The 24868-nt window shown below is 36.6% G+C and overlaps 1 protein-coding gene across 2 annotated transcripts; it reads right to left on the reverse strand.

Annotated features, from left to right (window-relative positions):
- Positions 1 to 1573: 1573 nt before the first annotated feature.
- LOC139149784 (ectonucleoside triphosphate diphosphohydrolase 5-like) lies at positions 1574 to 18515 on the reverse strand. Of its 2 annotated transcripts, none has more exons than XM_070721763.1 (10): positions 17524 to 18515; positions 14482 to 14561; positions 13519 to 13662; positions 11193 to 11304; positions 9956 to 10124; positions 8191 to 8255; positions 7235 to 7486; positions 5906 to 5962; positions 5502 to 5608; positions 1574 to 4773 (listed from the first exon to the last, which is right to left on the reverse strand). In XM_070721763.1, the coding sequence occupies exons 1-10, from the start codon at positions 17855 to 17857 to the stop codon at positions 4693 to 4695; spliced, it is 1401 nt and encodes a 466-aa protein (XP_070577864.1). In that variant the 5' UTR covers positions 17858 to 18515; the 3' UTR covers positions 1574 to 4692. The 2 variants fall into 2 exon arrangements, with proteins under 2 accessions (XP_070577864.1, XP_070577863.1); XM_070721762.1 differs by having other exon boundaries at positions 7223 to 7486.
- Between the last annotated feature and the right edge of the window lie 6353 nt (positions 18516 to 24868).

Consider the following 24868-nt stretch of genomic DNA (forward strand, 5'->3'; position numbering starts at 1 on the left):
AATGGAAGCCATTCTGTACACTAGGATCTGTGGCCCTATCAACTCTGCAAAATTGTGACTTGTGCCAACAATCTTAATAAACTACTCAAACGTTAATAAAAAAAACAGTCCTGAATAAGTAAAAAAAAAACAGTTGAAAGAAGCAAACCTATACTTTCTCCACCCATCTGTATGCCTACCTGCTTTACTGGTCTATATGGTTACCCAGTTAAATCTTTCAGGCCCATTAATTTCATGACCTTCCACAATAATACCCACCCTTGGTCTTGCCTAAATCATGGTCCTTTTGTGGAGGTACTGTGCTTAAATGTATGACGTTATGCACTCAAAGTACTCTCAATGAATATTGTTGTAGACATCAGGTAACGATAAATGTGCGTGTGTCTGATGTAGAAAGTGCAGCCCCATGCAAGGGTATGTTAGCTCCACTATAAAGCGAAGAAAGTAATTATTCTCAAAATATGCAGGAAGAGAGACGCCTGTAGTTTAGCGGAGTGTGCTTTGTCATGAAACAGGCAAGTCTGCACATCCTCACACTAGAGGTTTGTTGCAACACCTGCCAAGCTGGTTTATATCCCGTGTAGAGATGGGTCAGTCATTTACGCACTAGTGTTGTGGGCTATCTTTATGAAAATAACGACCACAACATGATTGCATGAAAGTCTGACCTATCTGTACATCAGATGTTAACTCAATGGCCATTAGAGAGCCATTATTATTTATTGCCGGATAGGGTAGGGAAGGGTTATGCACATTTTCAGTTTCTGTATTGTAAAAAGGGGAGATTCCCCTTCCCAGCCTTCCCAGTCCAGTCATTCCTTCAAAGCTTCTCACTTATGAAATGTGACTGTGAGATATTTTCATGTTTATAAACACAGAGGTTTTACATGTTATCTGAACAGTCAACATGCTAATTACCCAGCAAGTTCACTGATGATATTTAGACTTAAATCGCTTTTACCAAGGCACTTGTGTAATTCACCTCAAACTTGATATCTAATGATAATTTCAGGTTTTTCTTTAACTTGTCAAGTCCATGGCGTCTACAATCAAATATGGAAATGTAACTCAGAGGTAGCCAAAGCTGGTCACATTTGGGGCTATAAATTGTGGGTTATGAGCTTCTAAGATTAGATCTACAGGCGGAGGGACAGAGTGACCAGTTTTGGCCTCCCAGTGTGTTCTAGCACACAGGGGCCAAAAAGGAAGAGTTATAGTTTTTTCCACAAGCAATCAACCATGTCCATGTTCAACCATGTCTGGTCGAAGAATACTCAAGAATCCTAGTATTATATCATCAGAAATATTTTAACTTCAAATGAAAAGAGGCCTCTCATTTGCTCTGCATGTTGCTTTTGCTACAGTGAATTGATGCCATGTTGTGATACCAACAGTACATTTCTTGTATAAACAATAAACAGGTTTGGTAAGTATTATAGGCACCAAGGACATATTTTGCCATCAAAGCTTCTTCTCATTGCATGCATTTATTTCCATGTTTCATATAGTCACATTGACTGCACTGTATTGTGAGTGATGGTGAATGTGATATAGGAGACTAAAGTTACACCTGTTTAATATGTCAAATCTTCATCTTTATTTGAAAATTCACAGAAGTGAACAACTTGAAACTATAAATTTCTCACAAATATATTCACTTCGTGTCAACTGAAGCATTTCCAGGGTGCTGCCGAAAACCGACGCTGAAAAAAAATTTCCAAAAAAGGGATCATAAATACTCATAGGAAAGTCTTTTAAACACAAAAAGAAGCATTAAACAGATGCACAGAAGGTGAATATTCAAATCAAAGTTGCGAATTGAAAAGAACATGCATAAAGTCTGGAGTAGACGCAAAGATTTTCAGTAAAACATGCAAGGGGTACTGTACTATTGAAGTGCACTAAAGTCTCTTTTCATAAATAAGAATAAGATATAAAGAATATCAACCATATGGATAAAGTCATATACGCGTGATATGTACATTTAAGAAGTAAAATTTATCTTGGCAGCACCAATAAATTATGATTCATGTAGCTGTACTATGACCTACTAACCCTTAGTAGTCTTATGAGAAGTATCTTGCATTGATAAGATGACATTCAAAAGAAAAGTACCCGGATGTAAAGTTAATGTAGTAAGGTCAACCATTGATTTGATACCCAGGATTCTGAATCAGGTGGAGTCTATTTTAAGAGAAAAACTTTATAAGAGATACCACCAGCTTCTGTATGGCAGCTTGCACACTGCATGCCGGTATGCCTTAGAGATTCGCAAGAACATTAGTCAATGCTACAGAAAAACTGACTAACAACTTATAGTACTGTTGAACTCCTGCATACATGAAGATGGATCAGAAATGAAATCTGGCACTAACAACCAGCCACATCAGCTATTACATTCTCGGGGAATATTTCACAATCTGAATCTGCATATAATGGAAACCCTGTTGACTATCAGTGATGAAAAAGGCTCAATGATGGGACAACATCTGTCACCTGTGATGAAATTTTCATTATTTTGTGTTTTAGAAAACAGTGTCTTAGTACAATGAATATACAAAGTACAAGCCCTGCCAGTGAAACAATAGCGTACAATATGCAATGTTACCATTGATGTGACTTTACTGGGGTCATAATGACATTGTAATCATGTTTTGTGATTATTGAAATTTTCTTTAGCATTGCACATTGTCTTCGTACAAATGTCCCAATAAAGACTACATGCTAAGTAAACATAATAAGTCAAAAAAATTGATGAAGAAACGTCTTTTAAATGTGTGTGCTTTCTCTATAAAGTGTCAGATCAGGGTATTCAGCTGCACGCTCATGAAATCATGGCTTAAGTTACAACGTTGGTTTAAACTCAGTGACACTGCTGGAGTAATCTGCCAAGTTGTATAGTATTTTTCAACCCTTGTTTGTATGACAATGAAAAATTCATTTGCATGTTGGTAAAGCTGCGGCCAACAGCGCCCTCACACAACTGATTCTTTCAGTCTCTGTCTGCAGTAACACCTTTGGAAAATCTTCACTCCTTTTTACCATGTTTCCCCTCACGCCCATAAATTTTTATAAAGCCCTTTAGTTTTCTCAGCAAAGTTGGACCGCCCCAAAAAAGGAAAATGTGGATGATAGCGTGGACTTCATAGAAGGAACATCACCTGTTATTGTTCAAGCTTTTTTCACTCATGATTTGAAAGAATTGTGGTAAAACTGATATTACTAGAAAAAAGGCACAATAACTTTCCTGATACTTGAAATATTATGAAAATTCACTTGAAGTGCAGACTTATGATAATATGAAACCACTACAGGTTCCTAACATGAGCTGAACACTGACTGAAGTGTTGATAAAATAGACACAAGGTAATTCGCACACACAAAAATAAATTTACTTAGATGAGTTACATGGCGTTCCTTCAACACCACTGTTGTGTTTTACGTAATATAAATGGGCAGAAATCACTCGTAATCAAAGGCAGACTGTAGTAACAAATGCAGTATCCCAATAAAAAGTATTCCCTTTACACCAAGAATCAACATACACAAGGCACACAAACTTGTTAGAGAAAATGCTATTGCAAAGTGTCACTTACACATGCAGTTCCTGTTTGCTGAACATTTGTCTTAGAAATTTCTTCAAAATATTTTCTCTGATAATCTTACCATAATCTGTGTTGAATATGTCACAGTACATGAACAACTCATTTGGTAACATAACTTTAAAATCTTGATATTACAACTTATTCAGAAATGTAGATTGCAAAATGTATTTTTAAACAAAATATTTCTTTATATTGACCCATTACTTACTCACCGCAGTGTCTGTCATAAAAAAAACTTGATTCAATTATCAGGTGACTAGTATCCCAGTATCACAACCACATGAACCAAAACACAACCCGTTTTCCATTTTGACGATTACCTAGACAATCGCTGGATGAAATTACCCTGTATGTAGAATTGCACGATAACAAAAGAAACAGTCCTAATTTTAAATACAGACTTCAGTACAAGATACTCTGCAAAACTGACCTCCTGTAAACTTGTTACCTTACAAATAGTGTTGAGTCATCTTGACAACGAAAAAAGACAAATTAGTGCCTTCAAAGCCTATTTCCCCTTCATTGACTTCAAACTGAAATTGAAATTACCTTTGAATTTTAAATACCCATGTTTTGATGAAGACGTGTTTTCGAATACAAAAACATTTCTTCTGTTGGTTCTTTAAAAGTAAAAGAGAGCTTTTCTTTGCCTTAAAGGACGGGAAAACAAATTATTTTAAATACTTTACAAGGCACATTAAATTAAGTTAATGCAATGGTCACTGTGTTATAGATAAATGACACAATTATCAATAACATTCTGACTTTTCAGTAGACTTGAACTTCATCACTTATATCCACTTTTTGTTCCCTGTACAAATACTCATATCTACCAACAGGTGCTTAATAGATATTTAGTGCATGCATATATGCAGTAAAATTATCGAGGTCCCTGTAATTTATGTAAAACTGCATGATTGGTAAACTACACTTGTCATGTGTTGACCTTGCCATCAGTATCATGTATTGCGTGAGACCCTGTTTCACTTCCTTGCTTGGGGTGTACTTAACCCTTTCACCACTATGGTTTGACCCAAATCCATTGTTATCAATGGTGAATGTAGACCTGTTTACAGGGAAGTGGGGGTTAAACTTCTTGACGATTCAACAGATGGACGGCTGCTCCCAAGGCCCAGCTGACTTCAACATCATCAATTCTTTTCTGCAGCTGTTTGCAAAACAAAATAATTTTACGTTAATGTTACAAAATTTATTGTCGAAGCAATTTACCAGCTTTTCATGATCCATTCTCACTGCTGGATTACACAATTTCATATAAAGAGTGCGGATGAATTCTGTTTCCACAAAAGTGAATATTTTCTTCACTTCCAACAAAGAGTTGCCAGGGATACCAATAATAACACTGGTATAGCTTCATCAACTACAGTACTACTTCATTTCTGAATTCACTATCTGTCACAAAGAGTGTCAGTGAACTTCTAAAAAATGACTTTTGTACATCAAAACCTTAAGCCTGCATGGAAAGTTTATCTGACCTCTTCTGAGAACATCTAACAAAATATGGTCTGTGCTCGCATAAAAACCCAACTGTTTCCTTGTTTTGCACTGAGCTAGATGGAAATGTTGATGACGATTTTTGTAGCAAATGGGCTATTCTGAATAAAAATAATGAATGATATCATCTTGATACCTCTGTAAGTTGTTACATGGTTACAGACACCGAAGAACAGAAATTGAAAACTATACACCAAGATGTTTACATGTATATGCACAGATGAGAAACCTTACTAAGAACTTGACAACGTAGAAGTTTAAGCAACTGTTTTTTACAGTGATTAATATTAGATGTTGATGCAAGTTTACAAATACTGAGGTACATTTTAGTATATCTAAATACTTAATTCTAGCAAACTTATAAAGTATGACTCTTCTCACCACTAATTGGGAATCGTCATGGAAACCAAAACCATTCCTCAGCAGGGCACTGATGAAGACTAAATCCATGCACAGGAATGCATTATCTTCCCTTGGACTGTCGCATTCTGAAATGAGAAAACAAATCAGAAAAGTCTTCCTAAAGAGCCCATGTCACCATGAATATGTGGCATGGAGGAGACTTCATGCATAACAAACGTCACTAAGCTGAAGTGATCAAGAATGAAATCAATCGATAATGAGTATGTTCCGACAGATGAACTATTTGCACATGTTTATTGTTGCAGTTTAACTCGTCAGTCTCTCCATCACACTTGACCATCAATTAAGTTTCTACACACTTAAACGAGCACAATTGCTATAACGAAGCGAGTTACTTGTGTGAAAATAATTTTGGTTTTTACCTCTTTGTGCTATTAAATTAATATCACCAACTTTAATACTTTGTGGTTCTTCGATTTCTGTAAAATGGAAATACAATGAAAAGTCAATTCATAGATATAAATAAAGGACATGGACTCAAGAGGCTAAGGACAAGCATTCACAATGAACAAATCTCAAAACTTATAATTTTCTTATACACTACATATTACATGGAGTATGTGGACTATTTTTCCTGATTATTAGATTCCTGCCATTTTAATAATATTGATGAAAAATGTTTTATTTGATACAAATTTATGCAGGCTTACAACAGTAAGTTGTGCCAGCTTAATTTGGATATGTTAAAACAAACTGCAATATTGCAGAAAACACCAAGGCATAACATCTTGAAGAAAAGGTGCAATTTTGGCAGAGGTTGCAGGCAGGCTCTCACGACACAAAGAAAGTCAAAATACTGATCAACTACAGTGACACAATTCCACAAATCACTACCATACAGTTGTGACATGCATTTCTAAACTTGTTCATGGTGTCCATGCACTTAAAACATAACAAAGCAAGAAATGTCACTTCGAAAGAATGGTCAGGTAATATAAAACTTTGACAAGCTGTATCACAGAAGCACCAGCTATTTGGAGTCTACGCAAGGATTTTGGGATCTGTCCCCAGTAAGCTGCTGAATTTAAAGCGAGGCGCTGAAGAAGCATGTCCTGCTAAAGATTTGATTTGGAGCTGAAGCAATATCAAAATTTTGCAAAAAATTTAATGGGGTAGGGTTATGTGAACGTCATAGCAAAGATTTGACTGCCTGCTATGACTATCAAGTAACATGTAAACTGAATACTATTATTTTTTATTTTGGTAAATAATCATTATACACTTAGTATGTTTAGCAAAGTACTGTCATTAACATAGTAACTACAGTGTGGCTTTCAGCATGCTACAACACAGTTAACAGAAATAGTTGAAAATTTGAACTAAATATTTCATGAATGAAAATGGGTTATGTCTCTTTGTATTTAAACATTTAGAAAGGGTATAAACCTTCAAATTTTAGCAAATGTGGTAGAATGATTACCCATAAAAGCTACAAATGTACCAAATTAAATTCTATTTAAGTTGCCACCAGGAGAGTGCATGCCATTACTACAAAGATATCAGATATTGTACTTACAGCAACAGAGGCGGCAGTCAGTGGGATGGTCTCTGCAATGGTTGGCTTGCAAGATTTGGTGACAGAGCGAGAGTTTTGGAGGTATGGACAAGCCCAATCTACTGCCACCAGCAAAGTGCGTCTTCTACACTCTACCCGATGTAACAAATCATAGCATGCTTACCGGAAGTCTTACCTATGAACCCACTCTCTTCAATTTTATCAATGACATAGGAAAAAGCATAGACTGTCTGCGTCAACAGCTCAGCAGCCTGGTGCACTTGAGAGCCAACGACTAGTTGGGCTTTCTGGTAACACTCATGGAATCTGTTCTCAATGGGCTCCACACCCTTGACTGTGTACTCCAAGCCATTGAAAGACCATTCTTCTTCATGGTGCATGGGAAGACAAGGACTGGACAGCGTGTGGAATAAGATGTTTTCTGAGTCTGAGAAAAAATAGAAAGAGACTGATCTCAAAAGCTGTGGAATGACTGAAGTTTTGTCAGATAGTCACTATTTTTTCCCATGTTCTCAAAAACTGGACAAAAAAAGATCGTTTCTATTACTTCTTCATCGTGAAGCAAGGTAGAGCTATGGGCCAAGAAGAATGATCTTCACGCCAAATAAAATAACTTTTGTGCTTACATTTCATATGTAAATGTACTCGTTGTCCATTCAAGAGATTTCATGTTTATTCCTTGAGAGACCAAATGATATAACACCCTGCATACTGTGATTCATACAGTACGATACTTTCTTACATTTAATACTACATATCTATTGGGAGATATTTCTGATGAATGGATAACTTTTGATAATATACGGGTTGATCTTTAAAACTAAAGACAATCATTATCCTAAAAATGACATGGGTTAAACGTTATTTACAGAAAATTTAGACACTGCTGGAACCCAGTATCTGAGACAAAACATTGGTGTGTGTGTGACATGGAACATCTCGTATATTCCAGCTAATGTAAACTAAAACCATTACACCACAATTATTTATAACAATACTAAAATAGTTTGAATGTTACATGCAAGTTGTCTGGTGAAGTAACAAGTGATTGTGTACGTATGCCAACCACAGTCCATCCACAACAAGGTAAGTTCTACCAGGTGGAGTTGAGGGACTGTGTTCTATCTTTACCTGAATTACTGTCCTCCCCACCCAGGATGGCCAGTCTTGCTGCGTGCAATCCAAGACCTAAATAACTGAGAGACAGAAATTTTACAAATGCCCTTAGTGACATGGAAATGCATTGATGATTCCATGGTGCAAATATTCAAAACAGCAGTGTCTCATATTCAAAGGGTTATCAAACTGACAGATGATCTGACTGTAGAAGATCGCAAAATGTGACATTTCAAAGTTTACATCGTCTTTGTTTGGAACAGTGATACTTTATATGATCAATGTTGACATGCACAAAACAACATAACCACACGTCAAGATAGACTGAAAGATCCATTGCTCGAGGACGCTCCCTATGCTCCCCTCCTCTTAAACAGGAACTTCGCCTATAAAAGCCAGAATATCGTAAATCTATGCAAATGTAAAAAAGCCATGCTACTGATGGACTTGCCGTGTTTTGTCACAGAATCCCATGATTTTGCCATGTTTCCGGCGTTCACTGTCATTGAATCTTGCATATGATGTCTGTGAATATATATCAACTAAACTTGAGTCGAAAATAAACTGAAAAAATATTCCGTTTTTTGTCAGAGAACGCATATGTTTCAAAATATGTTCCCTATACAACCATTTGACCCCTCTTTGCATATGTCATGAAAGTGCCCATCATGATTATTCAAATTTATCATACGATTAAGGGAATGCTATTAGAGTTCCAAACTCTCCCGCCCAGTGTATGTAAATGGCTGCGTCATCAGTAATCCCCTATTGTGGGCCCACAGTCCTGTAAGTTCCCGTTTAAGAGGGGGAAGTGTAGAGAGCGCCCTCAAGCAACGGATCTTCCAGTCTATTAAACCTCAAGACAACGCAACTTTTTTACCATTATCCTTAAAAGTTCCTATCTCACCATCAGGTAAAGTTGGTTAAACACCAGTGAGGCAATTGACATGTCCTGTATGTCACATTTTAGCAAAGATTTGAACATTTGAAAGCCTCTGACGACATAGACACTGTAAACATGATTTTTACTGACTAACCTGCTACCATGCCAAGTGTGTGAAAATATGTATGTCTTGGCTCAATACCATTTTTTTACTGACTTGGCTGATAGGGACATGATATGGCCTGGCAAGATAAGGGGAAAGCATTTGACAGTCTATAATTTATATTCAAATACTTTGGCCTACCTCTGGTGTCCATGATCGACATTAATTGAAAGCTCTCTCATAAATCAATACTCTTCCCAGAAAAAGTAACTTAAAATTTACAACCACTGATCCCTAGATCCCTCTGCTGAAACAAGCAGTCTGTACAGTATTTTTATCACATATGGGTCTGTGCCACTTGCATACTCCTCTCACAGGGGAACAAATTAGCTTGGTACCCTGATTCACAATCAGCAAAGTCCTGGGTTTATACCATATGATCACATGATAAATATGAAGCTCACACTTAACATTTTGCAAGAATCAGTAAACACAAACAAAACATGCAACACGTCAGGCAGGTAAGCTGACAGATATAAACAGTGCCTCAATCTTTGAGAGAAGTGAAATGTACTGATTCAGTATGTCGGCTTTAATCAACATGCACACCCTTTCTTCATATTTCTGATAGGAAAATGATCTTGATTTAACAAACATGTCAAACATATAGGGAAAATGAATAAAATCCTGATTTCTCCAACATTAAGTATGCAATAAAAATACTTAACACTGGAGCTTTGTAAGAGTTACCATAGTTCACGGTCTAAAATTTGTTAACGAATAAACTACTTTACCTGTGTACATAAAGATTGTAGGATTTGCCAAAGGCTTCAGTCTCTTGAATATAACCCTGAGGAGCTGTAGATAAGGTAGTTCCCGACTTCGGCAGAAAGGCCATCTGGCATGAGCCCCCTCCCAAATCAAAACAGGCAACTGGGGGAAGGTCAGGATCTATAAAGCTTCCTGTGAAAAGAAATACCAGTATGACAGGGAGACGAGAACTGATCTATAATAATTTGAGGATGATGCCAAATATTAATTAGAGCAAAATATAAATAGTTTAATATATCAGAGTCATGTAAAATTTACACATAGATTTCATGAGCAAAACATTGTAACAAACAGGATGCAGGTAACAAACACTTCATTTCACCACAATTTTAAATTTACTTACTGCCAAAAGACAAGGCTGTAAACTTTACGAGAGATTTAGAGAGCTTTGTTCCATTTACCTTCTTACCCAAAAACATTGGAACAGCCCCATTGTTTTCAAAAGGGTTGGTAAATCTACTTACTAGAGATGGGGATGATATCACCAAAGTGGCATTTTCTTTTTGTAACGTCATTTAAACAGATTATTTTAATACACCAGGTCTTAATTTTAACCTTGCAATTATGTGTGGATTTGTGCAGCTGATACGTGCAATTGCTCCAGAGAAAACTGAATAGACATAGAATGACATACACATACACAAATACATAGATACATACATATATCGCACACACACACACATACACATAAATACATGCACATACTGAGTCAGACAGATAGACAATGAACACTGGACAGCTTAACTGCCAAAATAGAGCTCTTCTTTTGCCATATTTATATACGGCAACTGTAAACATCAGTTTTGGAGAAAGTTGTATTTTGATCGCCAACTGAATTCTAATTTCTGAAGATCAAACATTTGTCAGTGGCACTCTAGTAGTCTAAGTGAGTGAGTGACTGCCAGCACGTACTGGATACAGTGAGCATACATCGTGGCACAGTATGGTGGTATGTCCATTGCTAATTGTCAATTCAAAAAGAATAAAAGAATAGTATTAATTAGTATGACAACACCTCTTCAAAGTGCATTGGCTAAAATTTGAGTTCTTGGATTCTGAGGGTCCACCCATTGAAAGCATCCTGTGTCCAGGTCAAATATGGATTGATTGCTTAGGACCAAGATGTACAAAAATGTTACTGACAAGATATGCCACTCTACGGTAACGTTGGTTAAGTTCACTGCTGCTCTATACACTCACCTCTCAGAAAATTGACGGTAAACCACATGTACAAGCCCTCTGATGAGCCATCCATTATTGAAACATCTCCCTCCTGTACTTTGAATGGAGAGTCTTCAAAAAGCTTATAGGCCTGAATAGTAAATGGACAAGAAAAAAATGAACTCTGCAATAAAACTGCAATCCTATCTGCTGTATTTGATAACTGTTATGATGCAAAGTTTTTACTATTGATTATTAGAACCTCTTTTACACACACACACACACACTCACACACCCCACTCATTGGTCAGAATGGTTAGACACCAGATTACTATCATATTTACAAAGTTCAGTAGGAATAAATATTGGATACGCAATATGTCTACTGACCTAGTTACCACAGAAATGAACAACGAAAAATATGATTCACATTCAAAATCTTTTCTCATGAACCAACAGATAACTTGTTATTCAACACCACTATTTCTTACAGTGTGGCATTTTTCTTACACTTGTAAATTTGTTAAAAGAATAACATTTGACAATAAAAAATCGTGTTTTAATATAAGTAACTATTTTGTGACAGATGACACCACTGTGCTACTCATATTACAGGATAACATTTGTGGCACAGCTGTTGGTGTCGGGGGAAAACTCACTGTTCATAAAAAATCCCATCAGCACACAATCACTGACAACATGGAGTAGGCAGTCTTGAAATACACACATAGAAAAGCATAAAATTCATTTAATTTAGATCACAATCTGTAAAACAGTTGTTTTAGGGAAAATTTGAATTATATCACCCGATGACTACCACCTAGAAGTGAGTCATGGATTCTTGACCTTTTGAAAAAGGTCATGGACTTACAATTTATAGAATCCAATATAAAAATTTATATCAAATAAGTAATCTTTAAAAAACTGCATATGTCTGTTTATCAAATTTTAAATCTACAGCGGGCTGTCATTGGAGAAAAACAGATTAGATTTTAAATGAATTATGATACATTTACCATTAAATGGTCACACATACCATCAGCAGCTATCAAATAAATTATGCTAATACTTGGGCTGATCTAAGTTCTCTGCAAAATTTTGAAACTCACCCATTGTGACATTTTTTTTGAATGAAAGTGTGCGCATCAAATTACAAGGACAAACTGTATTCAAATATTTAGGTTTAGTTTCCAGGTCAGGAAAAGAAATTTAAGGCCTAACACTTAAATGAAACAGTATTACAATGATTGATACTGTTGTTCATACAGGAAATTAACACATTCAGTTGTTAATTAATGAAGTGATTGTTTTTTTTGTTTGGTGGAAAACAGCATTCTGTAATTATACAAATTACCATGCACAAAGTCAGAAGACCAAACACAATTTGTCAGTTGTGGAAATATGTTTTGCATTCACCTTGTAAGCTTGTCCAGACACATTGAACACTGCATGTTTGGACAAAGGAGTTTGCCAGTGAAGTAAGAGGTAATTGATATAGTATTGAGTGGAATAGTATTATGACTGAAATTTGAACGTGCATCATTAAATCAGCAAATTACTGTGATTTGGTAAGAGCTTAAAAATTTGAACCTTTGGGTAAAAATATTTTATACAAATCGACAAACACATTTTCTGGTGATTCCTCAGATTCGAACATCTGGCTGCATGTGAAATTAAGGTCACTGTTTTCACTGGCAATAATCCCCTGCGCTGTTTTGAATACATTTCCATCATGACCAGTTATACTGTGACTGAAACGGCCAGAATGCTGCATATGACGCCATCAAAAGACAGCATGGCCATACATCCCTATGAACCATAATGCATTTACTTCACCCAATGTAGACTGTCGACAGTAGCTTGTGCCTATCTCTCTTATTGGTGTAGTCTCTCGCACATATGACGGTGGGGGGGAATCGCAAGCGTAGCTCCAAAGGCGCGTGCTGTGCATTCTGAAAGCATACGTTGACACAAGTGCCTTATGGCACTCGCAGCTTGCGCCTTTGCTGCTTTGCTTGCAATTTACCTCCACCGTCGTATGTGTGAGAGACTACACCAATGAGACACAGAAAGGCACAAGGGACTGTCGACAGTCTACGCCCAATGCTAAACATCTTCACAGACGACAAAGAAACTTATGTTTCCATCTATTACTTATTCATTTATTATTTATGTAATATTGGTCAATTTCAGATTTTAACATTCATAGAATATTGCCATTTGTTTCTCACTATGACCTGTCGCCCCTGAGTGGAGATATGCGATGCATTTCTGATGTTTTGTATTACTGCAATCCTAAGAACTCCCAAACTCCAACCCAATGATAGCAAGAAACATTAACTTCAAAACTTTTTGACCATCTTACCAGATCTAGGAGGCTCTGCGCTTGATCTTGTGGCAGAAGACGGAGCCCGGCTGTGGCCTTAAGAGCAACGGGGGTTTCTGCCCATTTGTACTCTGGTATTGACTCCTTGGCTATGTTTAATAGATCTGTTAAACCTTCAAGACTCTGCAACAGCAAAAGACAAGACGTTATTAATTTGTTGAGTTTTTTCACATGAACTGAAAAGCAACACACTGATTGAGTGAGTGCTGGTAATATGAGGTAAACACGAACTATGTATCATTGCTTTTGGATTGCAGTAGAGTGAATATTTCATATCTGAAATGGCAATAAAAAAGCGATTTTTATGCCAATTATTTCTCATCAATTATTTTCCTGCTCAAGTTTTCAAATCAGATGCTACAGCTACTTTTAACATGTGTGTGTATCACATTCCAGAGCGTAAGGGACAGAGAAATCACCTCACTCAATATTTTATGGCAAAATAGCATTGGACAACAACATTGACCTCTGTCTCATTAATCCTAGAACACCTTTCCTAAATACAAACTTTGACACTAGGCCTTTCAGCCTCTGAATAAGGGTCATGTGGGGTCAACAGAAGGTATCATAGTGCTTCAGCCTATATTAAGAGATCAACAGGTCGCACAAAATGCCAGGGAATCACTGGCATGAACATTCCACTGCTACACCATATTTTACATTCTAAAAGTCTCTTGCAAAATCAGATAAACACAATACTTTAAGTAGATCTTATCAATAAAAAGCCTAGAAAGGCGGGCACATTGCAGAATAGACAAAATAGCATTCAGTAAAAATTTACAAATGTGAAGCAACATTTTACCACTACCGAGCTGTGAGTGTTTAGTAGTAGTGGAAAAGTTACAACACAAATAGCACATGGGCACTTTCACAAATAACAGAGTTAGACAACAGATTATGCAGTTAAACACAATATGCTACCACTTCAAAGTCTTGACTTACACTTTCCGGGCTTTCTGCAAATGATGACAATCCAGGTTTGACTTGCTCAAACACTTCTCCCAGTAAATAAAGATTTGAGTCTGTCCATGAGGAAAGATAGGAGAATTGAAAAAAAAAATGTTATTATATTGTTTGAAATATTTTACAAATGAACAGGCATCTTGTAACTTCTCTATCAAACTTTATAAAATCTTTTATAAATTCTGGAACAAAAACTTCTATTTCTGATAATATTTCAGCTGGACAGTCCTTTATACCTTTTTGGTTACATTAGACTAGACTAGAATAATAGCTGCTCTTACTATGACTGCGAAGCACTAGGCAAGTCAAGTATGATCAACATGGTACAATCTCAGACTATAGTATTTCATCTCATAACTGATCTCAAACAATTCACTTTTGTTTAAAATGACAAATGGCAGGTTAGCAAAATTTAAAGCAAAAACGACACCAGCAACAATCTACAAGAAGTGGGTATAATGACCACTTGTAGACTTGCTGGTATCAGTTTTGCTTTCAAGTTTGCGGCGAACCTGCTGCTTTGTTTAAAAATAATTCAGTTCGTGCTGAAAATAGGTAAAATTGGTTTCCAGATACAGTTTGCAAGGAATTGAAAAGAGTTACCTAATTAGCTCATTGAAAGTACAGGTGAATAACACGTAATAATTCCCTAGAACACAACAAATGTACAGAAGTGAACATGTCCCAAAATAAAACAAAATGAGTCAAGTAATGTACCTTCATACTAAAATAGTTTCTCTGCTCATTGATTACATCTGTTCAAATTATTCTACTAAAATGATTATCAAAAGACCATACGTGTGCAGTACAGGAAAAATTTTTACAGAAACACATGACAAATAATGGTACCACTGCAGCAAGATATTGTGTCACTTGTGTTCTTCGATGTTTTATGGACCAATCAATACAACTTGTTTACAGGTTTCATTATCATCTGAACAGCTGATAACAAAGAAATGGACGTGGCAATTTATTGCAACAGGATATCTTTAATCTGCTAAACGTATTCGACAATTTTTCGTATAAATAATTTCAGATTATTCACAGTGGACCACACAATAAATAACTCATGTGTGCAGGCGCGCGCGCGCACACACACACACTACCACATATAATAACAAATTACTTCATGTGCCAAGTACTAACTTACAATAATTACTTATAATAATAGTAATAATTACTTATTTACATTGTACTTGAAGTAATTAATGTCTTTTTTTATAATACTCAGCTTTTAGCATTGAGCACTATAATTTGCCACAAGGACATTTGTATGCTAATATATATATATAGAGAGAGAGAGAGAGAGAGAGAGAGAGAGAGAGGAGAGAGAGAGAGAGAGAGAGAGAGAGAGTCTAATCTGAACTGAATTCAGGGGATGTGCACTCAAGTCCTACATGGGTAATTTTTTCAAGCCTCATTTGCAGTGTAGAGGTATAGAGACAATCAGATGTAGTTGTGTGATTTTTCTCATTGGTTTCTAAAAAAAAAAAAAAAAAAAAAAAAATATATATATATATATATATATATATATATATATATATATATATATATATATATATATATATATATATATATATATATATATATATATATAACCACTCTGATGCGCTATAGACAACACTGTTATATCTTTACAGATGTTCATTCTGTTTCTTTGTCAGGACACGTCATATCGCATCCTCCTGAGAATTTTTTTAGTCTGATACTGAATACATTTTAAGGCTGTGGCCTATTGTATCTGAATAATTCATTATTGTATATAGATATACATACATACACACAATATACATATATCTACATAAACAAACTTTGTATATTATTGAAGCAGTCTATTACCAATAATATATGAGAGGAAAAGATAAAAAAGATATATGAGATGGTTTTAATCTCTATCCCAAATCTAAATTTACATGTAACTGGTGGATGATTGAAATTTAGTGGGCAACTTAAAGAGTAAGGGAAATAATATCCTGCCCCAAGCTGTTATTCCAAGATCCCATGGTGATGTATCTCTGCAGGCCAGGATGTTACCACGGCACATACTGTCACAAGTGTCCACAACCATGATATGATCCACCCTTTGTGGATTTTAATCCCTATACTGTGCTGGGTTAGGTCAGTGCTGAATGCTATGGATTGATTTTATCTCTGTATCGATTGCAGCAGTAACAATTATCACCTGCCCATGAAAATTTATTCTTATTGCTATTTTATAAAACAACCCCTGCATTCTGTTCCTACAATAAATTGGGCAGGAAAAAGATCAATTTACATAGATACCATCTATGATATGACATAATATGGTCAGGCTCTGCTGTTTCAACATTGTGCCGAACAAAGTCCAACAATGGTAGGAACCTGTCAGTCACATGGCATGGGAGACTGAGAAAGTATGTTACAGTTAAAATACATGTAAGAAAGTAGACCATTGTGAGGCCATGTCCCTTGTATGCACAGCATCCACATGTACAAATAATGGTTGATACATTGGCTAAAACACAGAAGAGAATGGAAAGGACCTAGGTCTATCCTCTTTGATATTATTTTCCGAAAGTTCTTCTAATATATCAAGCTTTTTAATGAACTTCATACATTTGACTGTTTAATAATTTAATTTCTACCCTAAAAATCAAATTTTGGTGCAATTCTATCATTTCACAGGAGAATAAGGTGAAAGAGTTTACTTCAGACACGTATTATTACATGACTGATTCATTATAAAATATGATATAACTTAAGTACATTCACAATGCCATCAGTACCGTCTGACCAAAGAAATTTATTACTTTTAGTATTAGCATGTCCCATGATCCATAGAGGCACAGAATTTTTTTGGATTTTTTGAAGTTCCACAATCACATCGCTTTCTATGTATTTTGAGGAGCGGGATAAAATTGGATCATTCCCAGACCAATTTCCTTGAGTGCCAGACAGCTCTGTGTCTTCACAAAGTACAACTGGATGAAGTGGAGTCTAATGTTAGCTTACTCTTAATATTTGTGACTCTGCGTCCCTCACCTGTTCCTTCCCTTGTGAAGTGCAACACGTGTATTCTTGTTCCAGTACTGCCAGCATCAAACATGATTCCGTATACATCAGAAGTATTCAACGAAAACCGCGGACTTGGGTAGTAAGGTGGTCCGACTTGCTTTTGTTTTGTGATCGTCACAACAGACATGTGCGAGTGCAGGCCGTTGTATATGCTGGTCATAATTATGAAAGCGGTGGCCAGTATTATGGCCAACACGCTGTAGAGTTTGACATTGTATCTGGAGTTCAGCCACAACACTCTTCGGTCCAACATTGTACAAATGTCACTGAAACCGAAGAGTGAAATGCTGGCAACGTGCATGGATGGGCGTGTTCCCGGCCTAATACTGTCACTTTGTAAATAAATACTTTGAATTGACGATTTGCAGCCCGTGTGTTGCACAGAAAACTCTGTACTAATTCATACTTATTTAAATGCAGTTCCAATTATGTCGAAATGGTACAACAATATATTCAAATATGATATCAGTGTTTGGTTGAACAGCAGTTTACCATTGGGTGGGCAACCAACGAAATGGCAGCTATTGGTAACAGCTGGAAATGGATTAGAAGGACACGCAATCGTTGATTATACCAAAGCCCTAGATCCAAACACCGTATATCTCCCGTATTTGAAAGGCTCCACTGTTCGCTCTCCGACTAGACAAGTCTCCAATTTGGGTGTGCCGGTCCGTACACGTGTGTACTTCGACAACAATCCATGAAAAGAACTCCAAATGTTACGTTGCACGAATCATCTTGTAATATGCATAACAATACTTCTTTAGACACGGTGATTTACTAACGCAAATCGACCCGTTGCTCAAGGGATCACACATGAACATTTCTTTCCTTGCGGTGAATAACAGTATCTAAGAAATGCCCTGTACGACAGTAAATACATACTGACATTTACGGCACATGCTATCGTTGTCCTTTCTTGTCTTTTGAAGGAAGCACTGACAACAGTGACATGCCAGGTGTACACGATGCTGAAGTTATTTTCGTATTCGTTTTGTATTCGTTTTCGTATTCGTATTCGTATTCGTATTGGAGTCACTGACAACAATTTTTATTTTTAGTCCAATTTCGTACGTATTATATAAAAGTTCTGTCTTTACAGAAGTTAAAGTGCTTTTTATATGACAAAATATCAATACTTCAATATTTGAGAATGTAAGTTGAAAAAGATCCAATCTTTTTAGGCCCTAGATTGAAAGATATCGTTGTTATCATTAGAGGAGAGATTTTAAAAACAAACGGCCAGTACACAGGCACTCCTCCGCTGGGTAGTCTGTGAATAGATCGATTTTCGGCTCGATCTATCGATCCCGTAGTCGATATGCGCGCCATTGTAACCAAAATACTCACTAGGTTACAGTGGCGGGCATACTGGCCACGGGATCGATAGATCGAGCCGAAAATCGATCTATTTAGCAATCTACCAAACTATTAGCGCCTGTGGGCCAGTAGTCTTTGGAGGAAAGATTTTTTAAACAAACATCATTTTCGTATTCGTATTCGTATTCGTTTTCGTATTAACTTCTATCACCAACAACCAACTTCAACATTCTGTTGACATCATTAGTATCGATAATGGAAATTTAGCTGACCCGCCCAATTTGACGAGTTCTTATAAGGTCTTTTATTCAGTGATTTAAGGCCATCGGCCCAATACACTCTAACATTACATGAAGGAAAGTACATAAATTGACAGGTACATAGTACAAAAACGTACTCAACAATCTTAGTACTGTTCAGTAGTCTCTTTTCTTAATTTCATAGCATGAAATGTAAATGCTGCTAGACGCTGAATTATATTAGGATCAAGTGATTGCATCAGAGATATGAATTTTCTCTCTGTCGGAGGATTGAAATAATAACGGGGAATATATTTCACCCTTAAACTATCGAAAAAGTTACACAGTAAAACAAAGTGGTACTCGTTTTCAACCTCGTTCCTATCGCATAACAAACATATTCGTTCATGTACATCATTTTTTAGTTTCTATCTGTTTCAATTCGTAAGTGATGAGAAGAGCATCTTAAACGGGCTAGCATAACCATATGTATCTTAATTTTCACAGTGGAAAGATACTTTTCCGGTACAAGAGAGCTCTTAAATTCCCGATAACATGAAAGTTTGTCGAGAGTACATATTTCACTGTACCAGGTGTTATACAAATAACTTTTAAAATTCTCTATAAAAGTACTCATAAAAATGCTCTCATCAAGAACTTCCTGGTTATCCCATACATCATGTAGATTACACAGATAAAGTAGATTTTTCACATGATGTACCCATGTGGGTTTTAACCTCGTACCAGACTTGTCAATATAATAAAGCATCTGGTAACATTTCTTTGGATAGCGATCGTTTGGCATTCTTAAAGCCTGCACCAATATTTCACACATTTTTTCGCTATATGCAGATAAATAGGATATCTGCCACACTCACCTAAAATGGCAACATTTGGTGTGTTACATGAGACTCCTAAGAATAGCTTACATGCTAGATACTGGATTCTTTCTAGGTAATCGTATTGTGTGTATCCCCATACTTCTGAACCGTATGTAAGGATTGGTAAGACCATAGCATCAAAAATCTTAAATATACATCACATGAGAAAGAGCCTGTCTTTTTACTCGCTCTATGTATACTCATAAGCACTTTTTTAGCTTGTTGTGCTAGTGTTTTCGTAGCCACAGACCAAGAAAGTCTACAAGAAAACATAACACCCAGGTACTTGTAATAGGATACAACATTAACACTATCACCATTGAAAACCACTTTTCGTGTTTTGAAAGATATCCTCCAGCTTTAAAAACAACAATTTTCGTCTTTTTCAGATTGACTGTCATTTTCCATTTACTACAATAACTACTCAAACAGTTAAGAAGACGTTGTAAACCAATAATTGTGTCTGAAAAGAGAACTACATCATCAGCAAAAAGTAAACACAATATTTCAGTCAAATCAGGAGAGAGTTGAATACCACGTTGTCCACTGTTTTGTATCTCATGTGTCAACTCGTTAATGAAAAAGGAAAACAAAAATGGACTGAGCAAACATCCTTGTCTGACACCGACAGGGCAACTAAAGTACTCTGAATATTGCATATTTGTACGTACACAAGATTTGACTTCTTTATAGACAGCATTCAACATTTTGAACATTTTTCCCTTTACACCACCCTGTAAGAGTATAAACCACAGTCTTTGACGTTCAACAGTATCAAAGGCTTTAGAAAAATCAACGAAGGCACAATAAAATTTTCCACGTTTTCTTGATAGATATTTCTGAATAACAGACTGTAAGATAAAGATGTTATCTATCGTAGAATAACCGTGTCGAAAACCTGCCTGAGTTTCATCAATCTTTCCCAATGCTTCAGCCCAAAATGTGAGACGACTATTCAAAATAGAAGTGAAAATTTTACTAAAAACACTTAACAGGGATATACCTCTGTAGTTTTCGGGAGAGTCGGCTGAACCGCTTTTATATAGGGGGACAATAATTGCTTTCGACCAATCTTTTGGAAAAATACTTGCGTCAAAAAGTCTATTAAACAGGACATTTAAGTAAGGTATCAAAAAAGAACTTGTAGATTTAAAAAACTCCCCTAAGAGCAAATCAGGACCCGCTGCTTTACCATTTTTCAGTTTTCTGATTGCCTTTTCTATTTCATCATTAGTAATCGGCCCATTGAGAATATCCCAATCTATATCATTTACAGGCTCATCTGCTGAACTCAAGGTACTTCTAAAGTCGTCAGACAGAGGAAAATCATCTTCAACAGATACATTTTCTACAAAAAGGTTTCTAAAATAATCATAAAATACTTCTGGTGTAATATTACAAGTCTTTTGAAAAATACGAATAGACGTAGCACGTCTCACAGTCATCCAGAATTGTTTTGAATCTGTGAAGGCAAGAACACCCAGTTTTGCCTTCTGCTCACTAAAGAAATTACGTCTTTTGTTTCGGCAGGTATTTCTGAACTCATCCCTAGCGTCTTTGTAAAGATTCAACTCCGTTGTATCACTCTTGTTTCTAAATTTTCTCAGTAAACCATACTTCTTTTTCTTCAAAAAAGCACACTCTTTATCAAACCAAGGAGGTTGCTGCCTCTGATTTGACATGGGCAACGAAGCCTCCTTAACCATATTGCATTGTTCTGCTACACTCATAAGAGCATCATGTAAGTTTGCAATTAAATTGTTTACATCAACAGAAAGATCTAAAAATTTATCTTCGAAATGATGATTTTTCATATATATTTGTAATTGGTTGAAAATTCCCAACTTTTCTCAGGACGCCAGGTGCATTTTTGTAAAACATGGTCACCCATATGTACTACACTCCTTGTATTGGTTTCAATGGCATAAAGGTTGCTGCTAAAGAAAATGACATAGGAAAATGGTCTGATTCGCTACGTAGTTCAATGGAAAAGTTTTTGACATTTGTGAAAAGATCTGAAGACGCCAATGTGTAATCAACCACACTTGTTCCAGCATTGGCAACACATGTGAATTCTCCTTTGTTTGCATCGAAACCAACTCTACCATTCAAAATATGCAAATTGTAGGTACAACATAATGACAACAGTGAACATCCATACAAATTTACATCTTTGTCTTTTGACACTCGTACCATATTGAAAGGGTCATTGTCATAACCATATGTGGAATCTATTACATACTCTGGATTGTCATTCATAATATAATCAGGTTCTTCACCAGTTCTGGCATTGAAATCACCAGTAACAATAATGTACACTTCTGGAAGATTTGTAAGAATATCAGACAATTCATTTTCAAGTAATTCGATGCCATCTGTAGAAGACAAATTGTCATAAACTTTTGAATAGCGTGGTGAGATATACACACAACAAAACAATACATCTTTTTCAAGGGCAAAAAATATTGCCATTAAACAATAAGAAAACACAGTCATGAAGCTTTGATTCAATATGTTTAACGTATGGAACTAGATTGTTTCTAATTATTGTACATACACCACCCGGATAACGACCAATATTTGTAGTTCTCTTACGTATCTTGTTAAAAACATGAAAACCTGGAAAATTTGTGTCAAACTGATACACACTTTCTGACCATGTTTCAATGAAAGATACAACATCAAAGTTCAGAACATAGTTGGCAAAATCAAAGCACAATTTATTTTTGAGACCTTGTACATTCCATGTTAAGAATGTTACCTTGTCTACGTTTGGGCCGCGGCCGAGTCCCTAGTCCGTTCTAGCTTGCATTCGGCTCCGTAGTCTTGTCTGTGGACGTTGCAAATTACTGTTCACAGTCGTTTCATTCTGTACCGAACTTTCATTGTCACTTGTCCTCTTGTCAGAAATTTTCAATTTGCCGTTCTTGTAGTATCCATACTTGCCTTGCTTTCTAAGGTCTGCCAAAGTTTTCGTTGTCGCTTCGTTAAGTCGTTGCCAATGCCTACTCCGATATCTCTCAATTTCTGCCTTGCTCTCAGTGCGGTTAATTTATCGTCAAAATGATGGAACTTTACGACGATTGGACGAGGTTGATCTTTCCAGTTCACCGATACACGATGCGCTCGAACTACATCCCTGTCATCCCATATCTTATCGTTTGCCTTTTCATTCAAGATCGTAACAACTTTCTTCTTGCACTGTTCAAAAGTCTCTCCTTCTTCTTCGCTGACACCATATAACCGGGCGTTGTCTCTTCTCGAAAAGACTCTAATCTGTCAGTATCATCTTCCAGACTATCTAACCGTTCGCAAATGTCGTCAAGTTTTTGCGATACTGCAGCAAGGTCATAGCCAGTAACACGGTTATCTTCTTTTAGTTCGTTGATTTCTGACTGGATTGATTGAACAGATTTTTTTACGTCACTGAATTCGTTTTTCAAAGTAGAACACGAAGTTTTCAGTTCGGATTGGTTATTTTTCAAGTCCTGCATTTCTTGCCTTAGTTCTCTTCCTGTTTTCTTCATTTCTCTGAGTATATCTTCTTTCAGTGACTCCATTGCTTGGATGATATCCTTTTCTGGCCCGGGATTGAGCTCTATATCACCGCCAGTTGCAACAATCGCACAACAAACGGCTATGCCAAGATCGGAGCAATCAGTGGTTGTAAACATGGATAGCGCCATGTTCCGCACCTGTATCGCACAACATTCCGATGTCGGTCTTTGAGGAGTGCAGCTTGAACTCTTCCAAAATGAACTTTCAGTTGTCAAACTCGACTTATAGAAATTTGTTGTTACATGTAGAAGCAATAATCTTCCACTGTCTTCCAGCCACTGCCAGTATAGATTTGTTGTGTAGATCAGTAGACCTGCACCAACAATAGTGAAAGTACATACCATGAAGCAGGCCATGAGGCGGTACGCCAACTCATTTGCATACGTCCATGTCGTTGTTGGGCAGTAAAAATCGACGGATACGTTTCTCCAATTTCTTGGTTGGACAAAACAGCCTATCCGAATTCTCCAAGCACCAATGTCGAGACCCATTCTTCATGGAGTTTGCCAAACGACTTTGAATCAAAATGCTCACCGACTAGTTGTACAAACTAGCGTTTTTCTCAGAGCGACGCAGACATGTAACCTGTCACTTTGACGCTTGTCACGTGACCGACCAATTGACGAGTTGTAAACTTAAAAGGTAATTTTCTTGTTTTAAACTGATATCTCTGAGAAAGTGATCGTCATAACGACAGTGAATGCAGGGCTCAACGTTATCGCATGCCCGTAAGTCGAAATTTTAGGGGCAAACCTTGGACCTTGAAAATATCAGAGGCTTTTGTAGTGTCACGAAAACCTTAAAAATTATATATATATGACATGCTATATTTAGACTGCTGTCGCAAAGGAAAACGAGATGAATAAAATGGCATCATAGGCCTATGTCCCGATCGGTACATTTGTTTCCCTAATAAAGATTAAATTAATGTGTGAGCTGTTGTCAGAGTCTTTACTTGAGTACGGCCCATCTCTTTTTCTTTCCTTGCGTTTGCGTCAACTGTCATTGCCAGAACATGTTAATCAACTTGCGTTATGGTAAGATACACCAGAATGCATGGAAATTAATTTGTATCGCGAAATATCGAGAAACACCTGTATTCTATGATAAATAGGCTTCAGCTAGTCTAGTAGCTGTCGCAACTGGCTCAATCGGTTTCCGTCATTTGTTACTGTGCGATCCAGTTTTAGAGTTACGCAGTTTGCCCCGCTCTACAACTCCGTTCTGCAGGTCACTCCAAAAACTTTCAGCAGTACTATTTTGGGGGACCAATTAAGCCGCTAGCCGTAGATAGCTACTTTTTTCAACAAAAAC

Source organism: Ptychodera flava, chromosome 14, assembly GCF_041260155.1.
Source record: "Ptychodera flava strain L36383 chromosome 14, AS_Pfla_20210202, whole genome shotgun sequence".
NCBI lineage: Eukaryota > Metazoa > Hemichordata > Enteropneusta > Ptychoderidae > Ptychodera > Ptychodera flava.

Bases quoted from the DNA above. Each gene is read 5' to 3' on its own strand.
- LOC139149784 (XM_070721762.1), bottom strand. From the start codon at position 17,857: ATGCACGTTGCCAGCATTTCACTCTTCGGTTTCAGTGACATTTGTACA. The intron at 5,609-5,905 runs GTAAAAACCAAA...TTCTCATTTCAG, and splicing joins TAATTTAATAGCACAAAGAG to AATGCGACAGTCCAAGGGAA. The intron at 4,774-5,501 runs GTGAGAAGAGTC...TTTTGCAAACAG, and splicing joins ATGACGATTCCCAATTAGTG to CTGCAGAAAAGAATTGATGA.